The sequence below is a fragment of the Panthera onca genome, chromosome E3 (assembly GCF_046562875.1).
Source record: "Panthera onca isolate mPanOnc1 chromosome E3, mPanOnc1 haplotype 2, whole genome shotgun sequence".
Taxonomy (NCBI): Eukaryota; Metazoa; Chordata; class Mammalia; order Carnivora; family Felidae; genus Panthera; species Panthera onca.
The window spans coordinates 25,860,280-25,875,058 of record NC_138354.1 but is presented as its reverse complement, the minus strand read 5'-3'; the positions used below and the strand labels follow the sequence as shown (position 1 = coordinate 25,875,058).

The window sequence follows — 14,779 nt, the reverse complement described above, 5'->3', positions numbered from 1 at the left end:
TACCCTATGACCCAGCTGTTGCACTACTAGGCATTTATCCACAGGATTCAGGTGTGCTGTTTCGAAGGGACACATGCAACCCCATGTTTATAGCAGCACTATCAACAATAACCAAAGTATGGAAAGAGCCCAAATGTCCATCGATGGATGAATGGATAAAGAAAATGTGGTATATATATACAATGGAGTATTACTTGGCTATCAAAAAGAATGAAATCTTGCCATTTGCAACTACGTAGATGGAACTGGAAGGTATTATGCTAAGTGAAATTAGTCAGAGAAAGACAAAAATCATATAGTTTCACTCATATGAAGACTTTAAGAGACAAAACAAATGAACATAAGGGAAGGGAAACAAAAGTAATATAAAAACAGGGAGGGGGACAAAACAGAAGAGACTCATAAATATGGAGAACAAACAGAGGGTTACTGAAGGGGTTGTGGGAGGGGGGATGGGCTAAATGGGTAAGGGGCACTAAGGAATCTACTCCTGAAATCATTGTACTATATGCTAATTTGGATGTAAATTAAAAAAATAGAAAATAAAATTAAAAAAAAGATTTTGATTCTATCAGTTTTAGTAAGTTGCTTTTTTAGTAATTTGTTAATTTCATCCACATTGTCATATTTATTGGCATAAAATTATTCATAATTTTCTCTTGTTGCTATTTCAATGTCTGTAAGAATTGCATTTGTGTGCACTTTTTCATTCCTAATATTGTTACTATGTTATTTTTCTTTTTTTCCCTGGGTAAGTCTTTATAAGAGTTTATCAATCTGATACATCTTCTCAAAACCAGCTTTGGCTTTACTGATATTCTCAATTGCATATTTATTTTCCATTCCACGGATGCAAGCTCTTATCTTTATTATTACCTTCTTCCTAGTTTCCTTTGATTTGATTGGCTTTTCCTTTTTCAGCTTCTTGATGCAAACTTATGTTCTTACTTTTTGGCCTGCCTTCTTTTCTAATGTATGTATTTAAAAGTATATATTTTCCAGTAAGCATTCCTTTTAGGTGCACCACACAAATTTTGACATGTTGTATTTTATTATCATTCTGTTGGAAATAGTTTCTATTTGACTTTTTGATCCTTCTCTGACTCTAGATTATATAGAAGTGTACTAGTTAGTTTCCAGGTAGTTGGGGATGGTTTTCTCATTATCATATTGTTAATGATTCCTAGCTTAATTCCACTGTGGTTAGAAAACATACTCTGTTTTAAACTTTTAAGATTTCTCGAGATTAATAAATGTTCCAAATGCAATGGAAAAGAATTAGAATTATATCATCATTGGGTAAAGTGTTCTATCTATGTCAGTTAGGATATAAATTCTATTAGTCTATCATATTCTAGCATTAATTTACAGAACTCTTTGAATTTCAACTTAAAATTCATTGGAAATAAGATTGAGGCAAATTTTTTCTATAGGCCATAAACTCATATATTTATGTATATGTATGTGTAGATATATATAATTTATTTTGAGAGAGAAAGAGAGTGCATGATCAGGGGAGGAACAGGGAACAGAGAGAGAGAGAGAGAGTGAGAGAGAGAGAGAGGAAGAGAGAATCCTAAGCAGGCTCCAAGCTGTCAATGTAGAGCCCAACATGGGGCTTGATCTCGCAAACTTTTCCAATTTTCCTTCTTCAAAGTATATTTTAGTTAGGTATTAGCAAAGAGTAACTATGTTGATATGTAATTGACATAGAATAAAATGCACACCTTTTTAGTGTAAAGTTTGAGTTTTAGAACATTTCCATCATCTAAGAAGTTTCCTTTTGTTTTCTCTTGGCCCCTACCCCCACTCTGAGCCCCAGGGAACCACTGATACGCTACCTTGCAGATTATATTTCTCTTTCCTAGAATTTCATAGAAATGGAATAATGCAGGATGTGCCCTTTTTTATCTGATTTCTTTTTTTTAAGTTTATTTATTTATTTTGAGAAAGAGAGAGTACAAGCAGGGGAGGGGCAGAGAGAGAGAGGGAGGCAGAATCCCAAGCTCCAGGCTGTCTACACAGAGCCAGATTTGGGGCTCAAACTCAAACCATGAGATCATGACCTGAGCCGAAGTCAGTCACTTAACCAACTGAGCCACCCAGGAGCCCCATAAACATTTTATGTTTTGAAACTGTTTCTCAATTTCCTTTGGCTTCAAACTTTATCTCATAAAAATTTAAATTTCAAATCTAAGTTTAGGAGCTGTTTTTCTCTTCTTGAAAATAGTTTTATCTCAATATCACATTATCAGGTTAATCTTTAACACAAAAATCTATAATTATTTAAGCAGTATCTTCTTCAAGTTGCAAAGGTAAGGTCTAAAACAGAGTTCCGAGCAGCAAATGTTTTCCACCTTGATACACAAGCTTTTCCATCATTTTTCAAACTCCTACAAGACTATTACATACTCTGCTCCCTTTATATAAGCAGTGCATAACTAGTGATTACACTTGCTAATATTCTTCCATCTGTTGGGCAAGAACGTTTTCATACTGCTTTTTTCATAGATCTGAATACTTACATATGCATATACATATATATTAATCTTATCTTTTCTCAAGTGAGATACACTCTTTTGTTCCGATCATATGGGACAAAGGTGGTAGGATCATGTTTGCACATATGTGGAAAAAGATTGCTGGAAGAATATACGCCAGATAATTATCAGTGCTGACCTTCAGAGAGTGAAAATGTGAAGAGATATTTGAAGACATTTTTCTATTTATAAGAAATGTTTCTGTTCATAAGATTCTGCATTGCCTGAACTTTTACTCTGGACAGTTTTTGGAAATTAATTTTTAAAAAATGAAATCTTTTGGGGCGCCTGGGTGGCTCAGTCAGTTAAGTGTCCAACTTTGGCTCAGATCATGATCTCACAGTTTGTGAGTTTGAACCCTACATCGGGCTCCCCAATGACAGTGCACAGCCTGTTTGGGATTCTCTCTCTCTCTCCCTCTCTCTCTGCCCCTCCCCCATTTGTGCTCTCTCTGTCTCTGTCTCTCTTTCTCTGTCTCTGTCTCTCTGTCTCTGTCTCTCTCTCTCAAAATAAATAAATTAGCTTAAAAATGAAATCTTTTTAAAAAACATGCTCATTATAGAAAGTTTGGGGGAAAATAAGAAAGTGTATTTAAACAAGAAAATGAAAATTGGCAATAAATATTAAAACCATGTATGTACATGTATGTCTTGTTCCCCATTGTATCCTTTGGTCTAAGAATAGTCCCTAACAAATAATGAGAATTTAGTAAATATATATTAATTGAACAAATGAACTGAGAACAAACTGAGGGTTGGTGGGGGGTCGGAGGGAGAGGAGGGTGGGTGATGCGTATTGAGGAGGGCACCTTTTGGGATGAGCACTGGGTGTTGTATGGAAACCAATTTGACAATAAATTTCATATATTGAAAAATATATATATATATTAATTGAACAAATGAATGGTTACTACTATATACATTTGGATTATAATGTAAATATGGTTTTGCTCTTTTTAATTAATATTGTATTGTGAAATTATTATTCCAAAACAATTTCTGCAAGTTGTTTGATGGTTTTATCATAATCTATCATGTGGAAATAGCAATTTTGTAGACAGAATATAGTTGGATTCTTTTTTCATTTTTAATACATTCTGCCAGTTTATGTCTTTACACTGGGGAGTTTAGTGCACATCCATTTAAAGTTATTGCTGATAAGGAAGAACTTACTATTGCTATATTGTTAATTGTTTTCTTGATGTCATAGCTTTTGGTTCCTCATTTCCTCCCTTACTGCCTTTCTTTGTCTTTAGTTAATTTTTTTGTAATATGCTTTCAGTCCCTTCTCATTTCCTTTTGTATATATACTGTAGATAATTTCTGTGGTTATTATGAGGAGTACATATAACATCCTAAAGTTATAACAATCTATTTTAAACTAGTAACAACTTTATTTGCATACAGAAATCCTAATTTTTTCCAGCTCCCTCTTACCCCTCCATGTTGTTTTATTGATATCACAAATTAGATATTTATATATTGTGTACTCATTAACATAGACATAATTATTTTTTATGCTTTTGTCTTTTAAATACTGTGAAAGAATAAAAAATGGAGTTTCAAGTCAAAATTATAATAATACTTGTTTTTATATTTGTCCATGTATTTTATCAAAGAACTTTATGTTTTTGTATTCAGGCTACTCTGTAACATCCTTTTATTTCAAATTGGACTCCTTTTAGGCTTTTTTTTAAATTAAAAAATGTTTGTTTTTTTTTTTTAAATTTTTTCAACGTTTTTTATTTATTTTTGGGACAGAGAGACAGAGCATGAACGGGGGAGGGGCAGAGAGAGAGGGAGACACAGAATCGGAAACAGGCTCCAGGCTCCGAGCCATCAGCCCAGAGCCCGACGCGGGGCTCAAACTCACGGACCGCGAGATCGTGACCTGGCTGAAGTCGGACGCTTAACCGACTGCGCCACCCAGGCGCCCCAAATTAAAAAATGTTTTAATGTTTTATTTTTGAGAGAGAGAGAGAGACAGAGTACGAGCAGGGGAGGGTAAAAGTGAGAGGGAGACACAGAATCTGAAGTAGGCTCCAGGCTCTGAGCTGTCAGCACAAGGCCTGACTCAAAGCTCAAACTCATGGACCATGACATCGCGACCTGAGCCAAAATTGTTTGCTTAACCAATTGAGTTACCCAGGTGTCCCCTTTTAGTATTTCTTATAGACAAAGTTTAACCATAATGAACTCCCTCAATTTTTGTTTATCTGAGAATGACCTAATTTCTCCCTCATTTTTGAAGGACAGTTTTACCAAATAGAGAATTTCTTCTTTTTTTAAATTAATTAATTATTTTTAAATTTACATTCAAGTTAGTTAGCAAATAGAGCAATGATTTCAGGAGTAGATTCCTTAATGCCCCTTACACGTTTAGCCCATCCCCCCCTCCCACAACCCCTCCAGCAATTTTTTGTTTGTCTCTATATTTAAGAATCTCTTATGTTTTGCCCCCTCCCTGTTTTTATATGATTTTTGCTTCCCTTCCTTTTGTTCATCTGTTTTGAATCTTAAATCATCATATGAGTGAAGTCATATGATATTTGTCTTTCTATGACTGGCTAATTTCACTTAGCATAATACTCTCTAGTTCTATCCATGTAATTTCAAATGGCAAGATTTCATTCTTTTTGATTGCCAAGTAATACTCCACTGTATGTATGTATATATACATATACATATATATATATGTATATGTATATATACCACATCTTCTTTATCCATTCATCCATCAATGGACATTTGGGCTCTTTCCATACTTTGGCTATTGTTGATAGCACTACCGTAAACATTGGGGTGCATGTGCCCTTTCAAAACACCTATATCCCTTGGATAAATACCTAGTAGTGCAATGACTGGGTTGTAGGGTAGTTCTATTTTTAATTTTTTGAGGAACCTCCAGACTGTTTTCCAGAGTGGCTGCACCAGTTTACATTCCCACCAGCAGTGCAAAAGAGATCCTCTTTCTCCACATCCTCACCAACATCTGTTGTTGCCTGAGTTGTTAATGTTAGCCCTTCTGACAGGTGTGAGGTGGTATCTCATTGTGGTTTTGATTTGTATTTCCCTGATGATGAGTGATGTTGAGCATTTTTTCATGTGTTGGTTGGCCATCTGGATGTCTTCTTTGGAGAAGTGTCTATTCATGTCTTTTGCCCATTTCTTCACCGGATTATTTGTTTTTTGGGTGTTGAGTTTGAGAAGTTCTTTATAGATTTTGGATACTAACCCTTTATCTGATATGTCATTTGCAAATATCTTCTCCCATTCTGTCAGTTGCCTTTTAGTTTTGCTGATTGTTTCCTTCACTGTGCAGAAGCTTTTTATTTTGATGAGTTCCCAATAGTTCATTTTTGTTTTTGTTTCCCTTGCCTCCGGAGACATGTTGAGTAAGAAGTTGCTGCGACTGAGGTCAAAAAGGTTTTTGCCTGCTTTCTCCTTGAGGATTTTGATGGCTTCCTGTCTTATGTTTGGGTCTTTTATCCATTTTGAGTTTAGTTTTGTGTATGGTGTACAAAAGTGGTCCAGGTTCATTTTTCTGCATGTCACTGTCCAGTTTTCCCAGCAACATTTGCTGAAGAGATTGTCTTTTTTCCCTTGGATATACTTTCCTGCTTTGTCAAAGATTAGTTGGCCATATGTTTGTGGGTCCATTTTTGGGTTTTCTATTGCATTCAGTTGATCTGAGTGTCTGTTTTTGTGCCAGTACCATACTGTCTTGATGATTACAGATTTGTAATCCATTTTGAAGTCTGGAATTGTGATACCTCCAGTTTTGGTTTTCTTTTTCAGGATTGCTTTGGCTATTTGGGGTCTTTCCTGGTTCCATACAAATTTTAGGATTTTTGTCCGAGCTCTCTGAAGAATGCTGGTGTTATTTTCATGGGGATTGCCAAATATAGAAGTTGTTGATTGACACCTTTTTACCCATCATGTCAAATATGTAATCCCACTGATTTGGCGGGTCTTCTGGCCTGCCACTAATAATCTTATTGAGGATTCCTTATGCATGATGAGTCACTTTTTTTTTTTTTTTTTGCTGCTTTCAGGATTCTGTCTTTGGCTTTTTCGTTTGATTATGTGTCTCTGTATGTATCTCTCTGGGTTTTCTTGGAATTGTTTGAGCCTCTTGTATTTGTACATCCATATAATGAATGAATGAATGAATGAATGAATGAACACTACTATATAAATTTGTATTTAATACAAATAAGGTTTTGCTTTTTTTCAGCCATTCTTTCTTCAAATAAGCTGATGGCTCCTTTTGTCTCTTCTTCTAGGATTCCCATAATGTGTATGTTGGTCTGCTTGTTTGTATACTATGTGCTTTGGGCTCTGTTTACTTTTCTTTATTGTTTTTTTTTTCTCTTTGCTTCTCTGACTCCATAATTTAAAATGACTTGTGTTCAAGTTTACTGACTCTTTCTTCTTCCTGCTTGGATCTGCTGTTGAATCCTTCTCGTAAAGTTTTCAATTCAGTTTTTGTATTTTTCAGATCCGCAGTTTCTGTTTGGTTCTTTTTTATAATTTCTATCTCTTTGTTGGTATTCTCATTGTGTTCATATATTGATTTTCTGATTTGCTTTGGTTCTTTGTCTGTTTTCCTTCAGCACTTTCAGGATAGTTAAGACAATCATTTTAAAGTGTCTGTCTAATAACTGAAACCTGTGTCTCTTTAGGGTAAGTTTCTGGAAATTTGTTTTGTTCCTTTGAATGGGCAACATGGCCTTGTGATCTGTTGTTGAAAACTGGACATTTGAAAAAAGTAGCCACCTCTGTCTGTCTTTGCAGCCTAACTTCATGCAGAGAAAGCCCTCCAGTAATCTGACCAGTATGAAAACTTAAGGTCTTCTTAGATTTTCAGGTCTTGGGCATGTGTCTTTCCTAGGCCTGTGCATGTGTGTTTTTTTCTCAAATTTCCCAGACATAATACTGCTTTTATATGTTTTAACTGCATTAAAAGTCTCATATCTGCTTCTTCTTGGGGCTCAAATGTTTTATTGTCCTCCTCTGCCTGTAGTCTCCCTCCGAGGTGGCCACAGTTCTACAGTTTCCACTCAGTGTGGCATCTGCCACTGCTTTCACCCACCTCCAGTCTGATATTCAAACTATGTCACAATTCCTATCTGAGCTCTGATTCAGATGAGGCAGAAACCAGTCTCTCAGGCAGCCTCCACACAGGGCAGAATACTGAAACAAATTCCAAGGCAGGGGCTGCAAATTGGGTGGCTTCCTCCTGACCATACTGTACAACACAAGAGAGGGGATGGGACAAGGGTAAGCAGCAGAAAACAACCTAGAATTTCTTGCCATTTAGAGTAGGGATTTTTTATTGTTTGGGTATTCATTTGCTGCAGGTCCTTGACTATTTCTAGAGTTTCTACACAGCTATTGTAGTCTGTTGTTTACTTGACGTTTCTGTGAGGAAACAAGGGCTACCTTGGAACTCCCAGGTCTGCCTTCTTGCTTATTTCACCTCCAGAGGTATGTTAATTTTAAAAATAAATTCCCCCAAATATTCAGGAATTAAATTAGTCTCTTCTTTTGTTGTAATAATGGTAATAATGATAGTAATTTATTTTAATGTTTGTTTTTGAGAGAGAGAGAGAGACACAGAGAGAGACAGAGAGAGAGAGAGAGAGAGAGAGAGAGTGAGTACATGTTGGGGAGGAGCAGAGAGAGAGGGAGACAGAGCATCCGAAGCAGCCAGTTGTGCGCTGATAGCAGTGAGCCTAATGCGGGGTTCCAACTCATGAACCATGAGATCATGACCTGAGCCGAAGTCGGGCGCTCAACTGACTGAGCCACCCAAGTGCCCCAATAATGATAATAATTTCATTGAGTACCTACTATGTTCCCAGGCACTATCATATACATTTCACCTCTTTAAATAACTAATTTAAACTTTACTACTTTCTAGGTAGTATTGTACCCATTTCATAGATGATAAAACTGAAGCACAGAGGAAACATACCATCTATGTGGAACTAAGACAGACACATGGGGAATGCAATTTTAAGGTTTTAATAGGTAACATGGAACTATTACTGGTTTCATGTGACTTGAGAGGAGGTAGTTACAGTAGACCAGAAGAAGTTGGCTGGATCATACCCTACCCACTTCTCTTCATTCTATAAATGCTTTAAAATTGGATCTCCGTTCTTGAGCTACATTTTCATGTAGCTAAGGTAGTGGGTTGGCCAAATAAGTGCCCTTTTCCTTTAACATAGGAAATAACACATGATGTATGATCTTGACCAGGAGGGCAAGAGAGGTCCAAACCCAGCCCTGTGGTGGGTGAATAATCAAGGTGATGAAGTGAAGTGGAGTTTCAGAGAGATGACAGACTTATCCCGCCGTGCAGCCAACGTCTTCACCCAGACCTGCGGCCTGCAGCAGGGAGACCGTCTAGCCTTGGTCCTGCCTCGAGTGCCCGAGTGGTGGCTGGTGGTCATAGGCTGCATCCGAGCAGGTCAGTGACCCAAAGAGACCCCAACAGACTTTAGGTCTAGCCTGGAGCCAATGGGTCCTGAAATATTAACATTTCCCTGCCCTTTTTTCTTATTCTTCATAGTCTTTTTCTTTCTCACACTCCTTCAAATATTCTTTTGCTACTTCTCACTGTCTTCCTCAACTTATACACCCTCAAACACAATGTCATCACTCTCTAATTCATACACAGACACAGACACATAAACACACACACACACACACACACACACACACACACTTTCTCTTGCACAGTTTCATTTTTTTTTAAAAAACATCAATTGTTAACATTTTGCTCCCCTCCCACACTGAGACATTTAAGTATCAGTTGCAGACATTGTGGCATCCATAAACACCAGATAAATACCCATAAACACTGGAGCATGCATCTGCTATGATCCATGACATTCTCCTCACATAACCACAACAGAGTTATCACACCAGAAGTATAACTTTGATATATGTATATATCCGTGGCTAGAATTCTTTAATTGTCCCAACAGTGTATTTTATACCCATTTTTTGTTTGTTTAAATCCAAAATCTGATAGAAGGTCATGCATTGCATTACATTGTAAGGTCTCCTCAATCTCCGTTAATCTAAACTTTTCTGCATGACATCTTGGAAATGTCTAAGCCAGTTGTTTTTCAGAAGGTCCCACAAAATTTGCATTTCTGACTCTTTTTTCAAGATTATATTCAGATAAACATTTTTAGTAGGAGTACTAAAAGGACAACATGCTTATCTCAATGCTTTACATCAGGAGATACATGAAGTCGGTTTATCCTATCATCGATGATATTATTTACAAACACTTTTGTAAGGCACAATTTCCCTTTGTAATTATTAAGTAATCTGTACTGTAATACTTTTGAGACTGTGTGAATATCCTGTTCCCCAACTGTCTTTCACCCTATTACATGAGAATCCATTGATGATTGTTGATTGAATTGAATATTATTATGGTGGTTTTATATGAGAATTTTCTAATTGTGTTATTCCCTACACATTTATTCTGTGGAGATTTCCCTTCCCCCTTTTAACTGCATATTTATGTATCTATATAATGTAGAATTTGTGTGGGACTCCAGAATTTTTTTTTAATTGCTTTAAAATGCATGGTCATATATTTCCTCACAAATAGAATCCTACATTAATCCATCAAGGTCATGTGGAATCAAGAATTAACAGCAACAGCAGAGAGAGTACAGAGAAGCCATGTCATCTGTAGAGCTGAGAGATGGCACATGGGAAATCCAAGACAAGAGCTGAGTGCTCTGGGATAGAATAAAAGAAGAATAGAAGTAAAGGAAGGAGAGTCCAAGAATGGGCATAAGACATGCAAAAACTTAGTCAGGAGAAGTCTGTGTGAAGAATAGGCATCTTGAAATAGGGAATAGATTTGTAAGAGGAAAAGGTGGAGGGTGGGCAGTGCCTTCACTGTTGGGTGTTCAGAGTATGGTGCTTTCCTGGAGAGAGGGCACAGGTGCTGGTGAAGAGAAGAAAAGCAGAGGGGGAAGTCAGTGTTCTGTGGAACCTGAACAGGTAATAAAATGGAAGGTAGGTAGTAGCAAGATTCAGGATGAGCCATCTGGTGGAGAGATTAGAACCCAGTAGAGGCACACAAAGACCTGAACTAACTGTTGGTGATGGAAGATGGAAGGGAGTGTAGGAAAGTTAAAAGGATAATGTAGTTAAATTTGGGTATGAGGAATGAAGAAAAGAGAGGAGATTCAAGATGACACAAGGGACTGAAAGAGGAGGAAGTGAGAGGAGAAAAATGGAGGCAGGGATACAGCTAAACCTGGTGTCAAAGACACTGTGCTACTTGCGTCCATAGTCTGTAGTCCCAGTCCTAAAGTAGGATTCACCTGTCTGCTGGCTTGATCCACCTAGAGTAGAAGAAGGTTAGGTCAGGCTTTTCAAATTTCAATATACATAGGAATCCCTTGGAGAGTTTCTTAAAGTGCAAATTCTGATTCAGTAGTTTGTGATGGGGCATGAGATTTTTGTGGTGCTGATGGTACTGGTCCATGGCCCATACTTTGCACAGCAAGAAGCTAGCAGATTTCTATGCAGATAAGCCAGGCCTGAAACCCCAAAGTTCCTTTTTTCATCCCCAGGAATAATCTTCATGCCAGGAACCACCCAGATGAAAGCCAAGGACATTCTCTACCGATTACAAGTGTCTAAAGCCCAGGGCATCATGACCACAGATACCCTTGCCCCAGAGGTGGATTCCCTAGTTTCTGAGTGTCCTGCTCTGAAAACAAAGCTCCTGGTGTCTGACCATAGCCGTCACGGGTGGCTGGACTTCCGATCACTGATTAAGTAAGTTTCAGATCTGATGAATGTGTTTTCTAAGGAAGGGCAAGAGAAGACCATTCACTCCCAAGTGCTGGTAGACAAACATTCAGTGGGAGAAGGTCATCTGGACTGATGCCAGAAGACTTCTCTTCCCAGCTGTGCCCCCGATTTGTTTTGTGACCCTGGGCTGGTTCCTTCCCCTCTCTTGGATGCAATTGCTTTATTTGTAAAATAAGAGTATTGAACTTCTATGCCTCTGTCACTACAGTCTAAACATTTTAGTGCAAATGAGATGAGTCAGAGGGTTATTGTGTTGAATCTTCCTTGTAGGTAGGGAATCTGAAATATTATTTTTATATAACAAACAAATATATGAAGAGGTTGAATGAACGTATAAGATGAATTTTTAAGGGAAACTTGAGACTGCAAGAAAAATTGAGGCTGTGGCTGGTAGTCAGCTGGGGGAACAAACAATTTCCATCTTTTAGGTGCTGCATAGCTTTAAGGACACCTCCCAGGGAAAGTTAGGGAAGTGTTGGAAGTAAGAAAGACCCCTTCCACCCACAACTCTGACTCTGTAAACCTTTAGACATTTTTTCTATCACATGAAAACCATGCTGTGTTTGTTTTCTTAAAGTAACCCCTCAGTTTTTAAAGTTCTTTACTTCAGCCTCAAAAAGCAAATATTAGGGTGAAGTCATATCTTACACTGGATTTTAAAGTCAGAGAACTAAAAGAAAATGGCTTAAATAAAGAATATTCTTGGGGTGCCTGGGTGACCCAGACAGTTGAGCATCTAACTCTTGATATCAGCTCAGGTCATGATCCCAGGGTTGTGGTACTGAGCCCCGCACTGGGCTCTGTGCTGAACGTGAAGCCTGCTTAAGATTCTCTGTTTCTCTGTCTCTCTCTGTCTTTAAAATAAAAAAACTTAAAAAAGGATATTCTTTAGATTCCCTTAAATTGCCAAAAGTCAATATGGTACCATTTCTCAGCAAGAGTTGGTGTTACTGGCAGCCTTGGGATCATTTGCAGTTACTATGATTGAACACCATAGGGAATTGGCATTTATAAGCATAGACCCAAAGGAGAAACTGTCAATTCTGAAGCCCCCAAGAATCAAGGCACACTGGGGGGACTCCAGGCTTACCTACCATCTCAAGTTTACACCAGGACAGATGTGCATTTATGTTTCTTTTACTCTCCCTCATTTTCTTTCCCCTGCCCCTCATAGCCAAGGTTATGGGGTTAAATTCCTATAAAGCTACTTCATATAAAAAAAAAAAAAAAAAACAAGCTTAGCAGTGTGGTTAAGAGCACAGTCTGTGGATCAGACTGAATTTGAATCCTGGCTGTGCCACATGCTGGCCAAATGTCTTCAGGCAAGTAATGTAACCTTTCTGAGCCTCAGTTTCCTCCTCCACAAAATGGGCACAATAAAAGCAGTACTTCTCTTTTAGGGTTGCTCTGAAGATTGAATGAGTTCTTATTTGTAAGTCACTTAGAGCAGTGCCTGAAAGATAGTAAGTGCTATTTCAATGTTTGTTACGTTAAAAATATTCCACTATATTTCCCCCCTTTTGTAAATGAATAAATGTCAGTCTACTTATCCAAGTCACTCACAAATTCCGTTTGATTCCTAATACAAGGAGAACTGGTTTTTCCTCCAGTGTTGTAAACCTCCATTTTTCTGACTCCAAGCCCCTCATATTGGATCCCCAGGGATCCCAAAGCAGGAAACGTGACTTCTCCCCTTTTGTACTGAATCCCTTTGCAGATCAGCATCCCCAGATCACACCTGTATTAAGTCAAAGACGCTGGACCCAATGGCCATCTTCTTCACCAGTGGGACAACAGGCTTTCCCAAGATGGCGAAACACAGTCATGGACTTGCCTTGCGATCCTTTTTGCCTTCATGGTAGGAAAGAAGGCATTGACTTAGATGCTGGGCCACAGATCTGGAGTGGTGTGTGTATGTGTGCATGCGTGTGTGTGAGCACACGTGTGGGTTGGGAAAAGAGCTCTAAGTAGAATTGACTCCATCCTGTTTCTTCCCTCTGGGCTCTTTGGTTCAGACTCCTGAGAGTCTTGAGATGTAGACACTTGGAATGCTAAAGGTTTGCTGACAGAGGCCTCTGATGACAAAGGAGGCACATTTAGGTCCTGCCTGAGCACCTTTACAAGAGGTGTGTAGGAAATGTGTGCCCACATTCAGCAAACCACACAAATGACAAGCCATTGTGTCCCTCTCAATTGACTCAGGGTTTGGTGGTAAAAGACACAATGTTTGAACAATGCCACCTGAAGTGGCAGGTCCTTTCCTCTTCCCAGTTATGAACACATGAAACTTGGAGTTACCCAGTCGTGAGCTCTCAGGAAAAAGAATACCTGGGACCAAGCCACAACATGCCACTCCCCGTAACCTAGAACAGTCATAGAGGCTGAAGCCTTGGGTTAATCACTTAATCAACGTTTAACTGAGCCTCTTCTCCCATCTGTCCCTACCTCAGATAGTAATATTCACACCAGATCAAGTTCTATATATTTTCTAACTTATTAACCAGACCAGAGGGCAGACAAGGCTTTTTGTGGACAGTGGCTATCTGTGCAGATGCAGCAGTTTGCAATGGTAGCAATTGAGTAGCGAAACCCTGGAGGAATAGGGGTGGAAAGAAGGCAAAGGCTTTCTGTGCAGTCTGAATAACAAGAGCACAGGCACAAAGATATTAAAAGTAACATTGTAGAACTACAGACACTTGAGGATAGCTGGTGCTCAGGGTGTGGGGTGAGAGACATATGGGAGGAGTTGGGAACCAGTGAGCAGGGCTCAGGATCTTGTGGGCCTTGGTGTAGAGTTTAGAGTTTTTTAGGCAGATGATGGAGAGGTATTGGAGTAATGGGATGTATTTTAGCAAGGGAAAGACCTGATAAGATTTGTGTTTTGAAAAGATCACTGTGGCTACAAGATGAAGGGAAGCAGAAGGGGTTAGGATCTGCTGGGTTTGAGGTGCCTGAGGGACACTGCAGAAGAGATGTTCAGTGGGTAGTTGGGTCTGAAACTGAGAAGACAGGTCTTCCCAGCTAGTAGTATTCTGTGGGTGAGCCACAATCCTAAGAGGACTGGGATGAGGGAGGGTGGGTTGTTTATTAAAGTTAATAGTAAATAGTAAAGCTCCTGTTAATAGTAAAGCTCCTCAAAGCCATAGTTTAGTAAAAAGTAAACTATTACTAATAGTAAATAGTTAGTAAAGCTCCCATAGCTATGGGAGGATTGTGTTTTCTCAAGGAATTATGCACACAGACATCCCTCAGAATCACTAAGATAGGATAGAGAAATGAGAAACCTTTCCCACCCTGCTTTCTAATTTTTGCCTATTGGATAATTTTTTCCAGTCCTTGCCAAGGTGGGGTATTAATTAGGGGTCTTTCTCTCTCTTT

The 14,779-nt window shown here is 38.5% G+C and overlaps 1 protein-coding gene across 2 annotated transcripts in view; it reads left to right on the top strand.

Moving 5' to 3' along the window:
• LOC132689163 (acyl-coenzyme A synthetase ACSM1, mitochondrial-like) overlaps positions 1-14,779 on the top strand; it is a 44,593-nt gene that overhangs the window by 10,396 nt on the left and 19,418 nt on the right. For both annotated transcript variants that reach the window (XM_060648671.3, XM_060648673.3), the window contains exons 3-5: positions 8,807-9,017; positions 11,158-11,365; positions 13,119-13,259. In XM_060648671.3, the coding sequence (XP_060504654.3) occupies positions 8,807-9,017; positions 11,158-11,365; positions 13,119-13,259 (560 nt within the window). The remainder of the gene's footprint in view (positions 1-8,806; positions 9,018-11,157; positions 11,366-13,118; positions 13,260-14,779) is intronic.